This window comes from Nomascus leucogenys, chromosome 12 (genome assembly GCF_006542625.1).
Source record: "Nomascus leucogenys isolate Asia chromosome 12, Asia_NLE_v1, whole genome shotgun sequence".
Classification (NCBI taxonomy): Eukaryota; Metazoa; Chordata; class Mammalia; order Primates; family Hylobatidae; genus Nomascus; species Nomascus leucogenys.
This window is the reverse complement of record NC_044392.1, coordinates 51,370,707-51,393,255: the sequence shown is the minus strand read 5'-3', so window position 1 is coordinate 51,393,255 and position 22,549 is coordinate 51,370,707. Positions and strand designations below refer to the sequence as shown.

At 44.7% G+C, this 22,549-nt stretch overlaps 1 protein-coding gene across 5 annotated transcripts in view; it reads right to left on the bottom strand.

The window, feature by feature from the left end:
- Nucleotides 1-525: 525 nt before the first annotated feature.
- OTUD7B (OTU deubiquitinase 7B) overlaps nt 526-22,549 on the bottom strand; it is a 132,311-nt gene continuing 110,287 nt past the window's right edge. For 4 of the 5 annotated variants that reach the window (XM_030824665.1, XM_030824667.1, XM_030824668.1 and 1 more), the window contains 6 exons: nt 22,317-22,429; nt 12,753-12,880; nt 12,292-12,441; nt 11,629-11,743; nt 9,920-10,004; nt 3,009-7,734 (listed from right to left, as the gene is read on the bottom strand). In XM_030824665.1, the coding sequence (XP_030680525.1) occupies nt 6,526-7,734; nt 9,920-10,004; nt 11,629-11,743; nt 12,292-12,441; nt 12,753-12,880; nt 22,317-22,429 (1,800 nt within the window). In that variant the 3' untranslated portion in view covers nt 3,009-6,525. Of the gene's footprint in view, nt 7,735-9,919; nt 10,005-11,628; nt 11,744-12,291; nt 12,442-12,752; nt 12,881-22,316; nt 22,430-22,549 lie in introns of all 5 variants that reach the window. The other variant, XM_030824664.1, reaches the window with a different exon arrangement.

Sequence of the window (22,549 nt, the reverse complement as noted above, 5' to 3'; positions counted from 1 at the left end):
GTAGAGGCCCAAGAATTAGGTGAGGAAGCAGGGAAACTGGTTAAAGTGGTTTTGCATATCTTTCTCTAGAGGGCATGACACAGACGTCATGTGAAGACTGCAGTGGAGAAGTATAAAAAGTGTCCAAGATGCAGACACAAGTACGTTTGTGTGCAAGTCTTGGGGATGTGGGTGGGACAAAAAGATCTTACCAGTTAATCTTGCCCATCACGTAGATACACAACCAGTTGGCAATAAGTCTCCATTCCCGTATGTGACTCCACCCCTCCAACCCAGACACCAGATCTCCAAATGAATGATTCATGTTCAGGACTTTCACAGGTGAGGGCTGGAAACCTCTCTTCAGCTCAACAGTCCATCCCCCATCCCTCCCATCTGCAACCCAAGAAGCAAAGATGGGTAAGGAAAGCTGAGAAAAAGGAGAGAAGTCAAGGAGCTGCAGCTCCTTTAAAGGAGGAGGACTTGGGGACAGCAAAGCAAAAATCTTTTTTTAGACATGAAAAAGACAGAAAATAAAATACAAAATAAGAGTTAATGAGCTGCTGCTTTATTGCTTTTGAATCTACAGAGGCAGCAATCCTTAGGTGGGGGCCCCAGTTTTCCAAAGTGACACTCAATTTTCCCCTCCCCCCAGTATACCACCCTTCTGGCCTCAGCTTTCAGTTTCCTGTCTTGGCTGCAACTGTGGAAATAGTGAAGATATTGTGAGACAGGAAGTCAGTCTGGAACAAAGAGGTATACACCTGCTAGGAAGGTGGCCCAGAAGCCTGATTCTAGAAGTCCTAAAGGCTACAGAGCACCACCACCCCACCTCCCCCTAATGCATTCCATGGGCCTCAACCTCTTGGGGGAAGAAAATATTCCCAAGGTCTGTTGTAAAAAGAAAATAGGGGCCAGGCGCAGTGGCTCACGCCTGTAATCCCAAGCATTTTGGAAGGCCAAGGCAGGCAGATCACTTGAGGTCAGGAGTTCAGGACCACCTGGCCAACATGATGAAGCCCCATCTCTACTGAAAATACAAAAATTAGCCAGGTGTGGTGGCTCACGCCTATAATCCCAGCTACTTGGGAAGCTGAGGCAGGAGAATCGCTTGAACCCAGGAAGCAGAGGTTGCAGTGAGCCAAGATCTAATGACTACACTCCAGCCTGGGCAACATAGCAAGACTCTATAGAAAAAAAAAAGCATAGGAAGAGGTGTGTACCATTACTTTTAAATCCCATTATCCACTTTCCTTCTCACCACCATCCTTCATTCAAGAGCCTCATTCTATTCTTTAGCACTTTGAGGTGTGGAGACAGTGGAGGAACACAGAGAAAAAAAATCAGGGGGTAGGGGTGTGGTGGCTCATGCCTGTAATCCCAGCACTTTGGAAGGCTGAGGTGGGTGGATCACCTGAGGTAAGGAATTTGAGAGCAGCCTGGCCAACATGGTGAAACCCCCGACTCTACTAAAAAAAAAAAAAATTAGCCAGGCATGGTGGTGGGCGCCTGTAATCTCAGCTACTCGGGAGCCTGAGGCAGGAGAATCGCTTGAACCCAGGAGACGAAGGTTGCAGTGAGCCGGGATGGCGCCATTGCACTCCATCCTGGGCGACAAGAGCGAAACTCCATCTCAAAAAAAATAAAAAATAAAAATAAAAGCAGGGGGTGGGGGGAAATCAGGAGGAGAAAAGAATTGGGCGATTTGGATCAATACTTAACCAGGAATGGAGTGGGCAGGAGCTGAGGGTTGAGGCTGCCTCTCACCACCCCACACACCCCCAGTAGAAGTACTAGATGAAGGGAAGGGTGGAGAGGCAAGGGGCTATATCAGATTTTTCCATTTTCAGAATCCTGGTCTGGCTGCAGGTTTGTGCCAGGAGTAAAGGCTGTTGGGAGGGGCAGCCGGAGGAGGGAGGTGGAGCTGAGTGACTCACAAGATGAGTCACAGATCCAGTTACAAGCACAGAAAGAGGCCAGGGTCCTTCCCACCCCCACTCCTCTTAACTGCTGCCAGCCAGCTTCCGTTGCTCTTTTCTACTGCCCCTTACCCACTTGGCCAATGCAGGAGATGGCACGGAGTAAGTCTACATGGGGACATCGTAATATTTTGTTACCCAACAGATGTATGGGGGCAAAATACCCTGTGATTTGCAGACTGGCTGTCTGCAAAGTAGAAGAGACAGAATGCCTGCATGACTCATCCAAATCTATAGTTGAAAGGCCTGGAGGGAAAGAAGGAAATTAGAAAAATCTGCAGTGCAGGTGATTCCAGGCCAGGAAGGGGCTTCTAATTCTGTCTTCTCACCTGTGGCTGTATGTCTGGGGTACTGACTCATTGGAGAAGGAAGACACAGAGGCCAGGCGCGGTGGCTCATGCCTGTAATCCCAGCACTTTGGGAGGCCGAGGCTGGCGGATCACCTGAGGTCAGGAGTTCAAGATCAGCCTGGCCAACATGGTGAAACCCCATCTCTACTAAAATACAAAAATTAACCGGGCATGATTGTGGGTGCCTGTAATCCCAGCCACTTGGGAGGCTGAGACGGGAGAATCGCTTGAACCCAGGAGACGGTGGCTGGAGTGAGCTGAGATCGCACCATTGCACTCCAGCCTGGGCGGCTGAGCGAGATTCCGTCTCAAAAAAAAGAAAAAAGAAAGAAGACTCAGAGTCCAGAGGTGTCTGAGTAATTCAGAGACAATCGTCTCTGAAATACTCTTTATTGAGAAAAAAAAAATGTGACTGGAACCTTGGACACATGGCTAAAAGGAGTAAGAATGGCAAAAGCTAGGTTCTCAGAACACATTCAAAACCAGCTTCATTCTTTTGGGCTCAGTATCATCCCACAGATATACAACACGAAGTCACTGCTAATTCTTGTTTGTCTATGGGCCTTAGTTTTGCTTGATAGAAAAAAAAAAAAAAAAAACTGAGCTAATAGAGGGAAGGTACTTCCCTTCCACTGCCCTCTACAGCACTGAGTTTAACACCATCCCCACTCCTTAAAAAGACTGAATCTTTAAAAAAATCTTTGGATATAATCTTTTTATTTTGTTGATAAAAACCAGTATGGAGGAAAAACTTCTGGTTAAATCTTGTAACTTTCAATAAATGCAGCATTGGTTAAGGGAGAAGTGGAGGCCTATCCTCCAGTAATACTTACTCCATTGGAGATGGGGCAGACAGCATAGCAGGGAGGGAGTAGCACTGTCTAACATCAAAAAGAGAAAAACAAGAACCCTGAAAATCTCCCCTCTCCATTAAAAACTTCAGTAGGTACCCCAGTTGCCCTGGATTAAAGGAACTAAGTGCACTTAAATTTAAGCTTGAGAGATGATATCATCCCTCACTTGGGGCTAAAGGGTCTACCTTCCCCCTTTACTCACACACCCCTCCTTAACTAAGGAATTTTTCTGCCCATTTCGAGTGCAGGCCATATGCCCCTTCCTTCCTTCTCCCCAACCCAGTAACGACATGGGCTTGCCTCTTCTATTCCCTCATCTTCCCAAAATACCACAAACCAAGCTGAATCTATATTAATATCCCAGGCATTATTCCTTCACCTCCCCCCATCCCACCAAGACCCTCCCAGAAAGAATGAAGCAAAACAAACTTCACTATCTCCTATAAAAAATATCCATTGTCTCAGGCTCTCTCATCCTTAGAACGGAGAGGTTTTTCAATGCCTCAATAAATAGTTACCCTCCCAAATAAAAAAAAAATAATTTATTTCTTAATAAAAAGCTATAAGGCCTGAAGCCCCATTTTACCATATTCACCCCTAGACCACCCCTCAAAATTTCCATCTTTTTTTATTTGAAAATAAGGCAAAAGGAATTGGGATTGGCTAACTTATAAATAAAAACAAACATGATACAAGGTTTTTTGTTCATTTGTCCTCAGTTTTTAAAAACAAAAGTGTTAACTAGAATCTAACAACAGATCAAATCCAAACACAGCAGTCCAGTGGAGAATCAAAACTTTTCCGGCTTTATTCTCTGGGAAAACCCCTGGTCTGTTTTCATTCCTATTGGTCCAGGCCAGCATTCTATGATATGAAGGCCTAAATTAGGAAAGCTAGGTGAGCTGTGCAAATTCAGGGTGTCTGAGCCACCTGTTGTTTGGTGTGTGATGGGGGTGGAGGCGCGAACAGTGGTGTTCTCACTAGTGTTGTTCAAATCACAGAAACGGACGTAACTAGGTTGAGGTGAACAAAGCACTCACCTTGGGCACAAAATTTAAGGAGTGCCAAAAAACCCAGTAACCAAGATAAATACTATTTTAATGCAACATTTTTTTTAAAATCACAATTAATGTAAAAACTCTATGATGGACAATGTATCAAAAGTTTAAATAAGAAGGATTCATCCCCATACTTATTCGATTCAGCCTCACTTCCCTCCTCCTAATCTCAGTCCTGTCAGATCCTGTAAGATTTCGCTATTTTATTTAACATAAATTTTTTGCATTAATTTTTTTAAATACTGCATTTTTTAAAGTATCTTGATGAATGAGTTTTATAGTAACCCTTAAATTTTGTACCTTAGGGGAGTGCTCATCTCATACCTGGTTCCAGATCTGCCTAGACATACACACATCCCTTCCTTTGGAATCTCACTGTTTCCTTAAAACAAATCTATTTTCAAAGAAAACCCTAACAGCCATAGGAAATTATTAAATCAGATTTGGAAAATAGGTGACTTCTGAGTTTGTTGAGGAGAAAATAACCTTTCTAAACCGTGAGCATTTCCAACAAGGACAATCTTGACTGGCTACCGAGGAGGAAAACACACACACACATATGCACGCACAAATGCTTTAGATCAAATGTGGGAATTACGTTCCAAGGGATGGGTTATGAGTACATACCTCAAAAGAGAAATCCAAACACAGAAAAACAGCCCCAGTTAATACTCTGGACACATAAGTACACTTATTCCCCTTCTTCACATGCACCCGGGAGTGTATACAATTGCATAGTTGACTTTTTTTCCCGGAAAAAAATATAAAGAAAAAGGAAAATTGGCCCAGGATAGGTCTTCCGGTTTAAAGCTCTTGGAAATGCCTCTGGCCAGAGCATAGGCTGTTCAGACTTGTGCTTTGTGCAAAATGCGAAGGAGCTCCCCCTACTGTGTCCACATCCCCACTCCCAGCCCCTAGAGAGCAGGGAAGGGTCAGGGAAAGGGAGAAATCTAAAGACAGATCAGCTCATTGGGAGTCATCTGTGCTCTGTGGTTATAGTTCACTAAAATATATTTCTCTAACTACCTGTTTATAAATTGCCCCTATATGTTTCAACATCAGTCCTAATATCAAAAATATCTCTCCTTATAAAGTATTTTTAATTATTTTAATAAACTAACCACAGATTAAGGTCAACTATGGCTTAACAAAAGAAGCCGGGATGTTAAGTTCATTCTCCAAAAGTAGAGCAAAAGGAGAAAGAACCACTTAAGTAGGAGAAAAAAAATCATTTTTTAAATGTTTTTGCTTGCTGGGGTCTTTTTATTTCTTTTCCTTAAAAAAAAAAAAAGTCAATAAAATAAGTTGCTTTCTACAGAAACGCAGCAGCCACAGAGGACTGTAGTGCTCTACTTAGGTTTTTGGTTTTGTTTGAAACAGTCTCTGGCTAAAATGTCTGTCCTCCCACCCCTCCCAAGGTGTGCCCAAACCCCAACGTATGGTTATTGCTGTGGTTAAAAAATAGATCAGCTCTGCCCCAATTGACCTGGAGAAAATGCAACACACATGACGGCTGTTCTCACCACGCTCTTCCCTTTCAACAAATACAGTTAAAGACTTAGATGAGGAAAAGATAGGGGGTAATCAGCAATCTCTTCTCAAACTGTAACAGATGACATATGACTGCTTGGAAGGAAATAAAGCTTAAGAGGAAAAAGATTTCCCTTTTAAGTTCCTCCCTTTCCCATCTAAACAAACGGATTTAAACTACCCCACCTCCTAACAGGCACCCATGAGGACACAATACTGCCTTGTCTTTCCAGATCATTCAAGAGGAAGAATTGATCCAACCTTAATTTCTACCTTAATTCAAATCAATAGCAAATGTGTCCAATTTCCCACTTCCCCTCCACACTTCTCACTCCACCACCATGTGCTTTTTCCCAACCTAAAGAACTTTGGTTTTCTTTTATTGACTGAGAACCTCCTTTGCCCGTTCCTCCCCAAGACTTCTGCCCACCTCCCACCCCCACACACCAAACCTTCCCCTGCTACTTTCTCTTAGGTCCTGGATGGGACCCAGGAGGTTATAAGACAGAATCGCCTTCTTTCCCCCTTGTACCTCAAATCTCATCAAGTCAAGCTCTGCAGAGGAATAGTATAGCCCCTGAGGTGCCATCCAGCCCCGACCTGCTCTTGCCAGCCTGGCAGCACTCCTGTGTGCACACACTTAAAAGTTTTCAGCTGGGCTCCCACAAACATTACTGCATTTGCCCCCCTCAACACAGGGGGACTGTGTTCTTCATGAGCCAATTAGTTGAGCTTAACTTTGTTTAGCCTCCTTGCCCTTCAATGTTCCACCCGTTCAGAACCTGTGCACCAGGAGCTCCCCATCCGGTTCCCGCTCCCTCCTCCTCAGTTCTTCCCTGTAACAACAGGAACAGAAGTTGTTTGTCTCAGGGTGTCCATAGAAGCTGCAGTTCGGTTGTTTGCATTTGGTCTGAGTTGGGGGAAGCCCCCGGAGACCTCCAGCCCATCCATCTGGCTCAGGGGGCTCTCTGTAGCCATTGCTATAGGAATCAGCCACTCGGTAGGGGGGTGGTAACAAGGCACCCCTGTGAACTCCATCCTTAGAGTGGCTGCCTGGCTCCAGAGAAGGGATGCTGTCCTGGTGGGGGTAGGGTCGCCCAGGAGGGCACTGTCTGGGGAAGGTGGCATATGGTGGTAGGCCCCCGACACATGGACCCCCTGCCAACTGCCTCCGGGGTTCCTGGCAGTGGACTCCGCCCCCAGAAGGCCGAGGGATAGTAAAGTCCCCAGGGTAGCCAGTGGAAAATGCCATTGCCCTGGACTCTGCTGGGGGACCAGTCGGCTGCTCTTCCCTAGCATCTGGCTCTGGCTTTTTGGCTGGAGGAGGGCCACCCGCTATTCCTCCATTCATGATCTTCCTCTCTGCCTCCTTCTGTTTCTGTTCTGCCAGGAATCTCTCCTCAGCATCAGAAAGGTAGCGCTGGATCATCTCCTCCTGATACTGGTGACGGTGACCCATCTTCAGGGTTCCAACAAAAATAAACTTCCCCTCCCCTTGCATGGCAGTCCTCAGAATGCTCAGGCTCTGCATCACCTCCTGGCTATACTTGCTCCCTCCATTACCAACAGACTCAGCTGGGGGCTTCTCAGACACAGGCCCATCCCCAGCTGCCTCCTCCTTGCCACCCTTCCAGCTCTTCAGTGAGTTTTTCTTCTTCTTCTCCAGTGTCTCAGTGCCGCTGCTTCCCCCCGACCCTGTCCCCACCCCTCCAGGCTTCGAACCCTTGCTGTGCATCAGGCCCCCCATGTTCTTCTTGAGCTTGCTGCCCAAGGTTTTGCCAAAGCTGCCCAGTTTGTTAGCCACAGAATCTGCTCTCTTCTTGTCCTTCTCCCGATCTCGCTTTGACTTCTCCTTCCGCCGGCCACCCTCGTTGCTGGTGGAACTGCTGCCAACTGACTCCTTGTCTGAGTCTCCAGACTCAGGAGTGGACCGGGGCTCATCTCCAGCTGAGGCAGTGGGGGACTCAGGCTGGGCCAGAGGAGCCTGGAAGAGACAAGAACACTGTTGACAGTTCTCCCAGCAGCCTGGGGTGGGGGAATCCCCCAGGGACCTCTAGCCCATCCATCTGGCTCAGGGAGCTCCCTGCAGCCATGGCTATAGAAATTAGCCAGGTAGAAGAAGGATGGACACCTATGAGCTCCGTCCTTTGAGTGATTGCCTAGTGACTGCCTTGCTCCAGAGAAGGGCTGCTGTCATGATGAGGGAAGGGTCACCCAGGATGGCACTGTCCTTCCTAGGTTCCAGTCAGTCAGCTTTCTCCCCCACTGCAGTCTGACTCCCTTCTGTAATAAGGAGATAGTAGAATAAAGCCTTTCTGTTCATTTAGAACAATGAGCAACCATATGATATGTGGCTTCTGGGTGAGAGGCCCAGACACTAGAATGTTCTTTATTATAAATTTCTCTATGCCACTCTGCTCGAAACTAATCTCAAGAAAGTCTTGACTAATCAAAATTAACCAAGTCTAGCCACTTTGTATCCCCTCAACTTTTATACATTCGGCACTGGAGTTCATCAATTTGCCCCTACTCCTGTGCTCCTGTTCTAACTCAGAGCCCACTGAATTAGGAGCTCTTTAAGCTACTCCGTCTCCTAGTGCCCAAAACAGAGGCCTATCTACAGAAGACTTCAGACGAAATAATGATCATCTCAAGTTCAACAAACAGTCCAGAAAACCTTTCTTAAAGAATATGTTAAGCCGGGCACGGTGGCTCACACCTGTAATCCCAGCACTTTGGGAGGCCGAGGCTGGTGGATCACCTGAGGTCGGGAGTTCCAGACCAGCCTGACCAACATGGAGAAACCACATCTCTACTAAAAATACAAAATTAGCCGGACGTGGTGGTGCATGTCTGTAATCCCAGCTACTCAGGAGGCTGAGGCAGGAGAATCGCTTGAACCCAGGAGGCGGAGGTTGCAGTGAGCCGAGATCGCACCATTGCACTCCAGCCTGGGCAAAAAGAGTGAAACTCCATCTCAAAGACAAAATAGTAATAATAATAATATGTTTTAGGTCAGGCACGGTGGCTCACACCTGTAATCCCAGCACTTTCGGAGGCCAAGGCAGGCAGATCACGAGGTCAGGAGTTTGAGACCAGCCTGGCCAACATGGCGAAACCCCATCTCTACTAAAAATACAAAAACTAGCTGGGCATGGTGGCAGGCACCTGTAATCTCAGCTACTAGGGAGGCTGAGGCAGAAGAATCGCTTGAACCCAGGAGGCGGAGGTTGCAGTGAGCCGAGATCGCGTCATTGCACTCCAGCCTGGGCGACAAGAGCAAGATTCCATCTCAAAAAATATATATATGTTTTAGTATCAGACAACAGAGCCTGGCTGCAGAGGAGATGTGGAAAACAGGAGACTAACGGTTTTAAAAAAGCAGGAAAGGGCTGGGCACGGTGGCTCATGCCTGTAATCCCAAAACTTTGGGAGGCCAAGGTGGGTGGATCACCTGAGGTCAGGAGTTGGAGACCAGCCTGGCCAACATGGTGAAACCCCGTCTCCACTAAAAATACAAAAATCAACCAGGTGTGGTGGCACACGTCTGTAATCCCAGCTACTCATGGGGCTCAGGCAGGAGAATCACTTGAACCTGGGAAGCGGAGGTTGCTATGAGCCAAGATTGTGCCACTGCATTTCAGCCTGGGTGACAGAGCAAGACTTCCTCTAAAAAAAGAAAAAGGCAGGAAAGGCCAGGCACGGTGGCTCACACTTGTAATCCCAGCACTGTGGGAGGCCGAGGCAACAGATCATCTGAGGTCAGGCATTCGAGACCAGCCTGGCCAACATGGTGAAACCTGTCCTCTAGTAAAAATACAAAAATTAGCCGGGCGTGGTGGCGCATGCCTGTAATCCCAGCTACTCAGGAGGCTGAGGCAGGAGAATTGCTTGAATCCAGGAGGCAGAGGTTGCAATGAGCCAAGATTGTGCCATTGCACTCCAGCCTGGGCGACAGAACAAGACTCCACCTCAAAAAAAATAAAAAATACAATAAAAACAGGAAAAAGTGTCTTTGGAACTTATTTGACATCTTCTAGTTACTTCTAACCTTGAATTGTAAGCCACCACTCAGAATAGATTCAGAAGGAAACCATCCCAGATCTCCTTGTTCTGTCACTGAAAATGAAATTAAGACACACCAGGGTAGCTGTGGGAGAAGTCTTCACCTGTGCATCAGAGGACAGTGTGATCCACTTCACATTCATGTAGCTATGCAGCAGATGCAATTTGACCTCTAGGGACAGAATTACACTATGAAAAAGAGAAAAAAAAATTTACTGTCACCTTTTAAAAGCAAAGCAATTTGATATAGTTGGGAGAAAGGGTGGGAGAGGGCTACATGGCTTAGGACTCAAATAGGGTTGGGTTTGAACTATTTCTCCACCAATTAATAAGCTTTATGACCTTGAGCAAGTCACTTCAACCTCCCTGAAACTCAGTTGCAGCTGAGAATGGGTATAGATAATATCTATCCTGTAGGGTTGTTGTAAAGATTAAAATAGTGTTTGGAAAGAGCCCAGCAGTGTCTGGAAGATGGGAAATACTAGACAGTAGCCATTATCATTGTTGTTGTTGTAAATATTATTTACAAGGAGCTTTTGATAAATAAGTGAGAGGTTATTTTTAAAAAGCCATAAACTCTGGATTTTAAAATCAAACTCTCTTAGCTGGGACCCAGTGGCAGGAGCCCAGAGAGGGAAGCGCTGGGTAAGTGCTAAGGGAGGAGCTTTTGCATTCATACACTCTCCATCAGGAAGTTGATGCAGGAGGCAGAAGGAAGGCTTAACAAGCCACACGGAGGGAGAGTGGGGGCTGAGAGGGTAGGGAACATATTTCTCTTGCTATTAAATTCCAGAAAGGCAAAAACTCAGAGCAAACTATTTTGATCACTTATTTATTTATTTTTTGGATGGAGTTTCACTCTTGTTGCCCATACTGGAGTGTAATGGTACCATCTCAGCTCACCACAAACTCCACCTCCTGGATTCAAGTGATTCTCCTGCCTCAGCCTCCCGAGTAGCTGGGATTATAGACATGCGCCACCACGCCTGGCTAATTTTGTATTTTTAGTAGAGACGTGGTTTCTGCATGTTGGCCAGGCTGGTCTCAAACTCCCAACCTCAGGTGATCTGCCCGCCTCGGTTGCCTGTTCACTCTGACGGTGGTTTCTCCCAACATGCTGGGATTACAGGCGTAAGCCACTGCGCCCAGCCTTGTTCAACTCTTTAAAACTCCTCTCGCTTGGGCTTAGACATGTGATTTGATTATCCTGATTTTCTTTTTTTTTTTTTTTTTTGAGACAGAGTCTCACTCTGTTGCCTAGGCTGTAGTGCAGTGGCACGATGTCGGCTCACTGCAATCCCTGCCTCCCGAGTTCAAGCGATTCTCCTGCCTCAGCCTCCCTAGTAGATGGGATTACAGGCACGCACCACCACGCCCTGCTAATTTTTGTATTTTTAGTACAGACGAGGTTTCACCGTATAGGCCAGGCTTGTCTCGAACTCCTGATCTCGTGATCCACCCACCTCGGCCTCCCAAAGTGCTGGGATTACAGGCATCAGCCACCACGCCCGGCCTGATTATCCTGATTTTCTGATCACTGTTTTAGGGATGAATCAGTGTATGAACACTTTTCCTATTGTAAGAAAAGAACAAGTTGAGATGCTAGGATTCCCATCTCTTTCAGAGGGAGAAAAAGCAGCTGCACCATGAAAGAGTCCTGGTGCCCAACCTCTCCTCTACCTCCCCATCTTCCCAAAACTCGCCTTAGCTTGTGACTGTCTTGCCTGAGCTGAGGAAAAATCCCTGGGAGATGGATGCTGCATGTGGAAGAAATCCCAGCACAAAGTAGATGAAAAGACTAGCCCTGGCTTACCTGGCCAATCGGACATTGTCACTATCATCTTTGCCCCACTCCCAGCCTTTTCCAGGGTCCACAGCAAAGTGCAAGGGCAGCAGCTTATACTCTGAATCTGTAAGTGGGATCACAGCTGGGGAGGAAGAAACATATCATCAAGGAATCTCCTTAAGAGAGAAAGGTAACTGAACACAGACTTATTTCACTAAAATCATACTAAGGTCTTTAATTGTAGTCACTTCTCAATTCTTACATGTGAATTACCCCTGGTATTAAAACTAATTGGCTAGTTTTCCTGCTACCACGCAGCATATGTTTTAGGCCACAAATCTCCCTGAGTCCCCACCAGTCAACTAACTCTCATGATGTTCTTTCCAGTTAATGTATATTCACAGAATTCAGTCATAATTTAAGACAAATTAGAAAAGCAACATTTAGAAGCTCTTACCACCTTAATCATAAGCCTTTACTCCAGAAGAGGGTATACAGGTCTTGCTTTCCTCCCAAACCCCCTTTTTTTTTTTTTATTTGAAAACTCTGGCATAACTTATAGCTTAATAAAACAGTATCAACATGTGCTGTCTGGGCTCGCATGTCACTTAATTCTTTCCTCCTACATTAGATCTCATTCAATTTTTTCAAGTGAAAATAATGCAGACCAAAAGACATGTCATTCAGCACCTTGTTCCTTGGTATTCTCCTTCTGCTCCATGGACACGAGTGCAGAAAAGTGGGCCTGATCATAGGCGAGCACCAGAGGGGAGCGGTGACACTGGCTGGCTGGGACCTCCAAAGGCAGATAGATTCCTCCAAAGGGAATAGGGGCAAATGCTGCAGAAAGCCATGAAGATTATTATGAAGGATGTGTTTCTGCCTAGTGGACAATCCCTACATACCACTCCGCCAACTGAGTCCGTGCTTTCATTCCAATATGTTTAATAATTCTTTCCTAAGAAGCCCTGTCAGCTAATCCCAACTGCTTTACTCAGAATCTCTTGAGAATTTTGCACTATTCTAATTGATAACTTGCTTTTTCCCCAAGGGTCTATATATCCCCTTTCCTGCCTTCCTTCCAACGCTTAGCCTAAGGCTTTGCAAAAGGGGGTGCTCAGGATGGAGTGAGGACTGACTGGCTGACTCACCTTCCCCTCCGGAGTCCCTCAGCATGGTGTCTGCCACGACAACTATGGGCCTCCTAAGCACATGAGCAAGGACAAAGACGTGAAACTCTTCAAGGCTCTCATATACAGGCTCCTCAGAACTCTCCACCCTGGAACGGCAGGAGGGGAGAGAGTGGAAAGGGTGCAGTAAAAATGAAAGAGTAGAAACAGGAGACCCTGAAGACCAGTTCTGCAGAAAGGGAAAAGAAGAATGTCCTTTCCTGGTTTTCCAATCTTAAGGCTGCCACTGATATAGCTGATTATTTTATGCTACCATAGCTGTTTCTACTTCGGTTTCACAGATGGGGAAATCCAAGAAAAGAGATTTGAAGGCTCTAGGGTTAAAGCAGTGTTAGGAATTTGGAGGTAATCCCTATCTCTTAATATTCTTCCTATTCAATAGCCTCTCTCCATTCTCTTCATCCAGTAGCTCAACACAACTGCATAGCTTCATCCTACTTATTTTATATACTATAACCACCCATACATCACACTCATGTCTTACAAAAACAGCCAAACACAATTCCTTTCCTATGTTCCCTCACTTAAAGAACAGCCTCACCATCTATCCAGTAGCGTAATCAGAAATTTGTGAAATATTTATTGTGCTTTTATCTCTCACCTTCCAGTAATCACGTGATTTGACCAATTCTATCTCCCGTGTGTTTCTTTTTTTTTGAGACAGAGTCTCGCTCTGTCCCCCAGGCTGGAGTGCAGTGGCGCGATCTCGGCTCACTGCAAGCTCTGCCTCCCGAGTAGCTGGGACTACAGGCACCTGCCACCTCACCTGGCTAATTTTTTGTATTTTTTTTTTTTCTTTTTTGAGATGGAGTCTCGCTCTGTCGCCCAGGCTGGAGTGCAGTGGCGCGATCTGGGCTCACTGCAAGCTCCACCTCCTGGGTTCAGGCAATTCTCCTGCCTCAGCCTCCCGAGTAGCTGGGACTACAGGCGCCTGCCACCACGCCTGGCTAATTTTTTTGTATTTTTAGTAGAGACAGGGTTTCACCGTGGTCTCGATCTCCTGACCTCGTGATCCGCCTGCCTCGGCCTCCCAAAGTGCTGGTATTACAGGCGTAAGCCACTGTGCCCGGCAATTTTTTATATTTTTAGTAGAGATGGGGTTTCACCGTGTTGGCCAGGATGGTCTCGATCTCCTGACCTCATGATCCGCCCGTCTCAGCCTCCCAAAGTGCTGGGATTACAGGCGTGAGCCACCACGCCTGGCCTTCCTGTGTGTTTCTTTTATCTGTCTCCCCTGGCCTATCTTTAGTCTACCACACTGTTCACATCCATGGCCCTTTCCTGGATTACTACAACTGCATCTTATCCCACTCCTTTCCACTTCATTATCCACTGGAGTCAGTGTGTTCAAATATGGAGGGATAAATTTGCTCCTGTCATTCACATACTCAATATTCAATGGCTTCCACCCCCTAAAGCAATTTTATTCAATATTGGATGCTGATTCCAAACAAGGATTTCTGGGCCTTACCTCTGTCCAACTCAACTGGACTTTTCTGGGGTGGAGGTCCAGAAATCAGCTTTTTAAATAACTCTCCCAGATTATTCTTATGTACAATAAAATCTGGATAGGTTATAATTTTTAACCATTATGGAAAATTTCAAAATTTTAAACATATTCAATACTAGAAATGATAATATACTAAACACTCATGTATCCATCACCCAGCTTTAACAATTATAAACACATGGCCAACCTTTTTTTTTTTTTTTAAGCAGAAAGTTTATTACAGCATATTACAGGCTTGTGTCAGTACTAAGTGGATCAATAAACGGATTCTAGGCTGCACTTTCAGGAATGCACCCAAAGCTACTCCTCAGATCTCGGGTAGCATGGGAACTGCTTGCTGCTCCTGCACAATTTTTTTTTTAATTATACTTTAAGTTCTAGGGTACATGTGCACAATGTGCAGGTTTGTTACATAAGTATACATATGCTATGTTGGTGTGCTGCACCCATTAACTCGTCATTTACATTAGATATATCTCCTAATGCTATCCCTCCCCCCTCCCCCCACTCCACAACAGGCCTCGGTGTGTGATGCTCCCCACCCTGTGTCCAAGTGTTCTCATTGTTCAATTCCCATCTATGAGTGAGAACATGCGGTGTTTGGTTTTCTGTCCTTGCGATAGTTTGCTCAGAATGATGGTTTCCAGCTTCATCCACGTCCCTACAAAGGACATGAATTCATGCTTTTTTATGGCTGCATAGTATTCCATGGTGCATATGTGCCACATTTTCTTAATCCAGTCTATCATTGTTGGACACTTGGGTTGGTTCCAGGTCTTTGCTATTGTGAATAGTGCTGCAATACACATATGTGTGCATGTGTCTTTATAGCTGCATGATTTATAATCCTTTGGGTATATATCCAGTAATGGGATGGCTAGGTCAAATGGTATTTCTAGTTCTAGATCCTTGAGGAATCGCCACATGGTCTTGCACAATGGTTGAACTAGTTTACAGTCCCATCAACAGTGTAAAAGTGTTCCTATTGCTCCACATCCTCTCCAGCACCTGTTGTTTCCTGACTTTTTTAATGATCACCATTCTAACTGGTGTGAGATGGTATCTCATTGTGATTTTGATTTGCATTTCTCTGATGGCCAGTGACAATGAGCATTTTATCATGTGTCTGTTGGCTGCATAAATGTCTTCTTTTGAGAAGTGTCTGTTCATATCCTTTGCCCACTTTTTGATGGGGTTTTTTCTTGTAAATTTGTTTAAGTTCTTTGTAGATTCTGGATATTAGCCCTTTGTCAGACGGGTAGATTGCAAAAATTTTCTCCCACTCTGTAAGTTGCCTGTTCACTCTGATGGTGGTTTCTTTTGCTGTGCAGAAGCTCTTTAGTTTAATTAGATCCCATTTGTCTATTTTGGCTTTTGTTGCCATTGCTTTTGGTGTTTTTAGTCATGAAGTCCTTGCCCATGCCTATGTCCTGAATGGTATTGCCTAGGTTTTCTTCTAGGGTTTTTATGGTTTTAGGTCTAACATTTAAGTCTTTAATCCATCTTGAATTAACTTTTTTATAAGGTGTAAGGAAGGGATCCAGTTTCAGCTTTCTACCTATGGATAGCCAGTTTTCCCAGCACCATTTATAAAATAGGGAATCCTTTCCCCATTTCTTGTTTTTGTCAGGTTTGTCAAAGATCAGATTGTTGTAGATGTGTGGTATTATTTCTGAAGGCTCTGTTCTGTTCCATTGGTCTCTATCTCTGTTTTGGTACCAGTACCATGCTGTTTTGGTTACTGTAGGCTTGTAGTATAGTTTGAAGTCAGGTAGCTTGATGCCTCCAGCTTTGTTCTTTTGGCTTAGGATTGTCTTGGCAATGCAGGCTCTTTTTTGGTTCCATATGGACTTTAGTTTTTTCCAATTCTGTGAAGAAAGTCATTGGTAGCTTGATGGGGATGGCATTGAATCTACAAATTACCTTGGGCAGTATGGCCATTTTCACGATATTGATTCTTCCTATCCATGAGTATGAAATGTTCTTCCATTTGTTTGTGCCCTCTTTTATTTCACTGAGCAGTGGTTTGTAGTTGTCCTTGAAGAGGTCCTTCACATCCCTTGTAAGTTGGATTTCTAGGTATTTTATTCTCTTTGAAGCAATTGTGAATGGGAGTTCACTCATGATTTGGCTCTCTGATTGTCTATTATTGGTGCATAAGGATGCTTGTGATTTTTGCACTGATTTTGTATCCTGAGACTTTGCTGAAGTTGCTTATCAGCTTAAGGAGATTTTGGGCTAAGACAATGGGGTTTTCTAAATATACAATCATGTCATCTGCAAACAGGGACAATCTGACTTTCTCTTTTCCTAATTGAATACCCTTTATTTCTTTCTCCTGCCTGATTGCCCTGGGCAGAACTTCTAACGCTATGTTGAATAGGAGTGGTGAGAAAGGGCATCTCTGTCTTGTGCCAGTTTGCAAAGGGAATGCTTACAGTTTTTGCCCATTCAGTATGATATTGGCTGTGAGTTTGTCATAAATAGCTCTTATTATTTTGAGATACGTCCCATCAATATCTAGTTTATTGAGAGTTTTTAGCATGAAGTGCTGTTGAATTTTGTCAAAGGCCTTTTCTGCATCTATTGAGATAATCACGTGGTTTTTATCTTTGGTTCTGTTTATATGATGGATTATGTTTACTGATTTGCGTATGTTGAACCAGCCTTGCCTCCCAGGGATGAAGCCAACTTGATCTTGGTGGATAAGCTGTTTGATGTGCTACTGGATTTGGTTTGCCAGTATTTTATTGAGGATTTTTGCATCAATGTTCATCAGGGATATTGGTCTAAAATTCTCTTTTTTTGTTGTGTCTCTGCCAGGCTTTGGTATCAGGATGATGCTGGCCTCATAAAATGAGTTAGGGAAGATTCCCTCTTTTTCTATTGATTGGAATAGTTTCAGAAGGAATGGTACCAGCTCCTCTTTGTACCTCTGGTAGAATTCGGCTGTGAATCCATCTGGTCCTGGACTTTTTTTGGTTGGTATGCTATTAATTATTGCCTCAATTTCAGAGACTGTTATTGGTCTATTCAGGGGTTCAACTTCTTCCTGGTTTCGTCTTGGGAGGGTGTATGTGTTGAGGAATTTATCCATTTCTTCTACATTTTCTAGTTTATTTGCATAGAGGTGTTTATAGTATTCTCTGATGGAAGTTTGTATTTCTGTGGGATCAGTGGTGATATCCCCTTTGTCATTTTTTATTCTGTCTATTTGATTCTTCTCTCTTTTCTTATTAGTCTTGCCAGCGGTCTATCAATTTTGTTGATCTTTTCAAAAAACCAGCTCCTGGAAAAAAAAAAAAAAAAAAACAGCTCCTGGATTCATTGATTTTTTTGAAGGGTTTTTTGTGTCTCTATCTCCTTCAGTTCTACTCTGATCTTAGTTATTTCTTGCCTTCTGCTAGCTTTTGAATGTGTTTGCTCTTGCTTCTCTAGTTCTTTTAATTGTGATGTTAGGGTGTCAATTTTAGATCTTTCCTGCTTTCTCTTGTGGGCATTTAGTGCTATAAATTTCCCTCTACACACTGCTTTAAATGTGTCCCAGAGATTCTGGTATGTTGTGTCTTTGTTCTCATTGGTTTCAAAGAACATCTTTATTTCTGCCTTCATTTTGTTATGTACCCAGTAGTCACTCAGGAGCAGGTTGTTCAGTTTCCATGCAGTTGAGCAGTTCTGAGTGAGTTTCTTAATCCTGAGTTCTAATTTGATTGCACTGTGGTCTGAGAGACAGTTTGTTATAATTCTTTCTTTTACATTTGCTGAGGAGTGCTTTACTTCCAACTATGTGATCAATTCTGGAATAAGTGTGATGTGGTGCTAAGAAGAAGAATGTATATTCTGTTGATTTGGGGTGGAGAGTTCTGTAGATGTCTATTCGGTCCGCTTGTTGCAGAGCTGAGTTCAAGTCCTGGATATCCTTGTTAACTTTCTGTCTCGTTGATCTCTCTAATGTTGAGAGTGGGGTGTTAAAGTCTCCCATTATTATTGTGTGGGAGTCTAAGTCTCTTTGTAGGTCTCTAAGGACTTGCTTTATGAATCTCGGTGCTCCTGTATTGGGTGCATATATATTTAACATAGTTAGCTCTTCCTGTTGAATTGATCCCTGTACCATTATGTAATGGCCTTCTTTGTCTCTTTTGATCTTTGTTGGTTTAAAGTTGGTTTTATCAGAGACTAGGATTGCAATCCCTGCTTTTTTTTGTTTTTCCATTTGCTTAGTAGATCTTCCTCCATCCCTTTATTTTGAGCCTATGTGTGTCTCTGCACCTGAGATGAGTCTCCTGAATATAGCACACTGATGGGTCTTGACTCTTTATCCAATTTGCCAGTCTGTGTCTTTTTAATTGGAGCATTTAGCCCATTTACATTTAAGGTTAATACTGTTATGTGTGAATTTGATCCTGTCATTATGATGTTAGCTGGTTATTTTGCTCGTTAGTTGATACAGTTTCTTCCTAGCCTCGATGGTCTTTACAATTTGGCATGTTTTTGCAGTGGCTGGTACTGGTTGTTCCTTTCCATGTTTAGTGCTTCCTTCAGGAGCTCTTGTAAGGCAGGCCTGGTGGTGATAAAATCTCTCAGCATTTGCTTGTCTGTAAAGGATTTTATTTCTCCTTCACTTATGAAGCTTAGTTTGCCTGGATATGAAATTCTGGGTTGAAAATTCTTTTCTTTAAGAATGTTTAATATTGGCCCCCACTCTCTTCTGGCTTGCAGAGTTTTTGCTGAGAGATCCGCTGTTAGTCCGATGGGCTTCCCTTTGTGGGTAACCCGACCTTTCTCTCTGAACATTTTTTCCTTCATTTCAACTTTGGTGAATCTGACAATTATGTATCTCGGAGTTGCTCTTCTCGAGGAGTATCTTTGTGGTGTTCTCTGTATTTCCTGAATTTGAATGTTGGCCTGCCTTGCTAGGTTGGGGAAGTTCTCCTGGATAATATCCTGAAGAGTGTTTTCCAACTTGGTTCCATTCTCCCTGTCACTTTCGGGTACACCAATCAGACATAGATTTGGTCTTTTCACATAGTCCCGTATTTCTTGGAGGCTTTATTCGTTTCTTTTTACTCTGTTTTCTCTGAACTTCTCTTCTCACTTCATTTCATTCATTTGATATTCAATCACTGATACCCTTTCTTCCACTTGATTGAATCGGCTACTGAAGCTTGTGCATGCATCACGTAGTTCTTGTGCCATGGTTTTCAGCTCCATCAGGTCGTTTAAGGTCTTCTCTACACTGTTTATTCTAGTTAGCCATTCATCTAATCTTTTTTCAAGGTTTTTAGCTTCTTTGCGATGGGTTCGAACATCTTCCTTTAGCTCAGAGTTTGTTATTACCGATCGTCTGAAGCCTTCTTCTCTCAACTCGTCAAAGTCATTCTCTGTCCAGCTTTGTTCTGTTGCTGGTGAGGAGCTGCGCTCCTTTGGAGGAGAAGAGGCACTCTGATTTTTAGAATTTTCAGCTTTTCTGCTCTGGTTTCTCCCCATCTTTGTGGTTTTATCTACCTTTGGTCTTTGATGATGGTGACATACAGATGGGGTATTGGTGTGGATGTCCTTTCTGTTTGTTAGTTTTCCTTCTAACAGTCAGGACCCTCAGCTGCAGGTCTGTTGGAGTTTGCTGGAGGTCCACTCCAGACCCTGTTTGCCTGGGTATCACCAGCGGAGGCTGCAGAACAGCAAATATTGCAGAACAGCAAATGTTGCTGCCTGATCCTTTCTCTGGAAGCTTCATCTCAGAGGGGCACCTGGCTGTATGAGGTGTCAGTCGGCCCCTACTGGGAGGTATCTACAGTTTAGGCTACTCAGGGGTCAGGGACCCACTTGAGGAGGCAGTCTGTCCGTTCTCAGATCTCAAACTCCATGCTAGGAGAACCACTACTCTCTTCAAAGCTGTCAGACAGGGACGTTTAAGTCTGCAGAAGTTTCTGCTGCCTTTTGTTCAGCTATGCCCTGCCCCCAGAGGTGGAGTCTACAGAGGCAGGCAGGCCGCCTTGAGCTGCAGTGGGCTCCACCCAGTTCGAGCTTCCCAGCCGCTTTATTTACCTACTCAAGCCTCAGCAATGGCAGACGCCCCTCTCCCAGCCTCACTGCCTCCTTGCAGTTCTATCTCAGATTGCTGTGCTAGCAGTGAGCAAGGCTCCGTGGGCGTGGGACCCTCCGAGCCAGGCACAGGATATAATCTCCTAGTGTGCCATTTGCTAAGACCGTTGGAAAAGCACAGTATTAGGGTGGGAATGTCCCAATTTTCCGGGTACCATCTGTCACAGCTTCCCTTGACTAGGAAAGGGAATTCCCCAACCCCTTGTGTTTCCCAGATGCAGCGATGCCCCACCCTGCTTCGGCTCACGCTCCATGGGCTGCACCCACTGTCCAACAAGCCCCAGTGAGATGAACCCGGTACCTCAGCTGGAAATGCAGAAATCATCCCTCTTCTGTGTCACTCATACTGGCAGCTGTAGACTGGAGCTGTTCCTATTCGGCCATCTTCAACACATGGCCAACCTTGTTTCACTACACCTCAGATCTATTTATCTACCTCCCCCACCACGGGGCTACCACCAGATAATCTTGAAGCAAATCCTGGAAATTATATAATTTCATCCATTTTTATTTTATTTCAGTTTCTATCTCTAAAAGCATAAAGGACTACCTTTTTTTTTTTTTGAGATGGAGTCTCACTCTGTCGCCAGGGCTGGAGTGCAGTGGCGCGAACTCGGCTGACTGCAACCTCTGCTTCCTGGGTTCAAGCAATTCTCCTGCCTCAGCCTCTCAAGTAGCTGGGATAACAGCAGCTCAGCACTACGCCCAGCTAATTTTTTGTATTTTTAGTAGAGACAGGGTTTCACCACATTGGCCAGGCTGGTCTCGAATTCCCACCCACCTTGGCCTCCCAAAGTGCTGGGATTACAGGTGTGAGCCACTGAGCCTGGCCAGGACTACTTTTTTAAACAACCACTATACCATTAATATCACATTTTATAATTTTAACAATAATCAAACACAGAGACATTGTTCACATTTCCTTAATTGTCTTATGATGTCCACACATCCCAACTGGTTGATGTCTTTTTTTTTCTTTTAGAGACAGAGGTCTCTCTTTGTTTCCCAGGCTGGAGTGCAGGGGTGCTGTCACAACTCACTGCAGCCTCGACCTCCCCAGCTCAGGCAATCCTCCCACCTCAGCCTCCCAAGTAGCTGGGACTGTAGGCATGCACCACCATGCCTGGCTAATTTTTTTTTTTTTAAGATGTGGTCTCACTGGCCAGGCATGGTGGCTCACGCTTGTAATCCCAGCACTTTGGGAGGCCAAGGTGGGTGGATCACTTGAGGCCAGGAGTTTGAGATCACCCTGGCCAAAATGGTGAAACCCCATCTCTAATAAAAATATGAAAATTAGCTGGGCGTGGTGGCATGCACCTGTAGTCCTAGCTACTTTGGAGGCTGAAACAGAGAATCACTTGAACCCTGGAGGCAGAGGTTGCAGTGAGCAGAGATCACACCACTGCACTCCAGCCTGGGCAACAAAGTAAGACTCTGTCTCAAAAAAAAAAAAAGAAAAAAAGAAAAGAAAAAGAAAAAGAAATGGGGTCTCACTATGTTACCCAGGCTGGTTTCGAACTCCTGGGCTCACACAATCCTCCTGCCTCAGCCTTTCAAAGTGCTGAGATTACAGGTGTGAGACACCACACCTGGCCTGATATGTCTTTTTAGTCCATTTAAACCTACAAGGTCCTTGTCCCTTTTTATTTTCCTTGCAGTTTACTTACCGAAGATACTGGGTCATTTGTCCTGAAGTTTCCAAAGTCTAGATGGGCTACTTTATATTCCAGTTCAATACTGAACTACCTGTAGTTCCTAAACATATCATGTTGTTACACACTTTGGTGCCCTTAGCATAGCTCCTCTCTTTCCTTCTAATATCCTCTTAGCACAGAGCTCTCTAGACACTGGGCTGTGGAGGCCCAATGAGGACTCTATGAAGGTTTCCTCCTCCCCTACTTAGCCATACTCACCCGCCACAGTTGGCTCCATTGGTACCTAGATGCATTCGGGGTTCACTTGAGGCAAGCTTGATCAGTTCATTCCACTCCTTCTGCCATTCATCTTCTGTGTATACCAGCCCTGACTGTGTGAAGGACAGGCAAGGGACATTGGGCAATTAGAGGCTGGGTTCTAAGAGGCAATACCTATTCCACCTTATTCACTGTTACTCTACTCCCTAATCCCTTAGCACTTGGTTTACAAA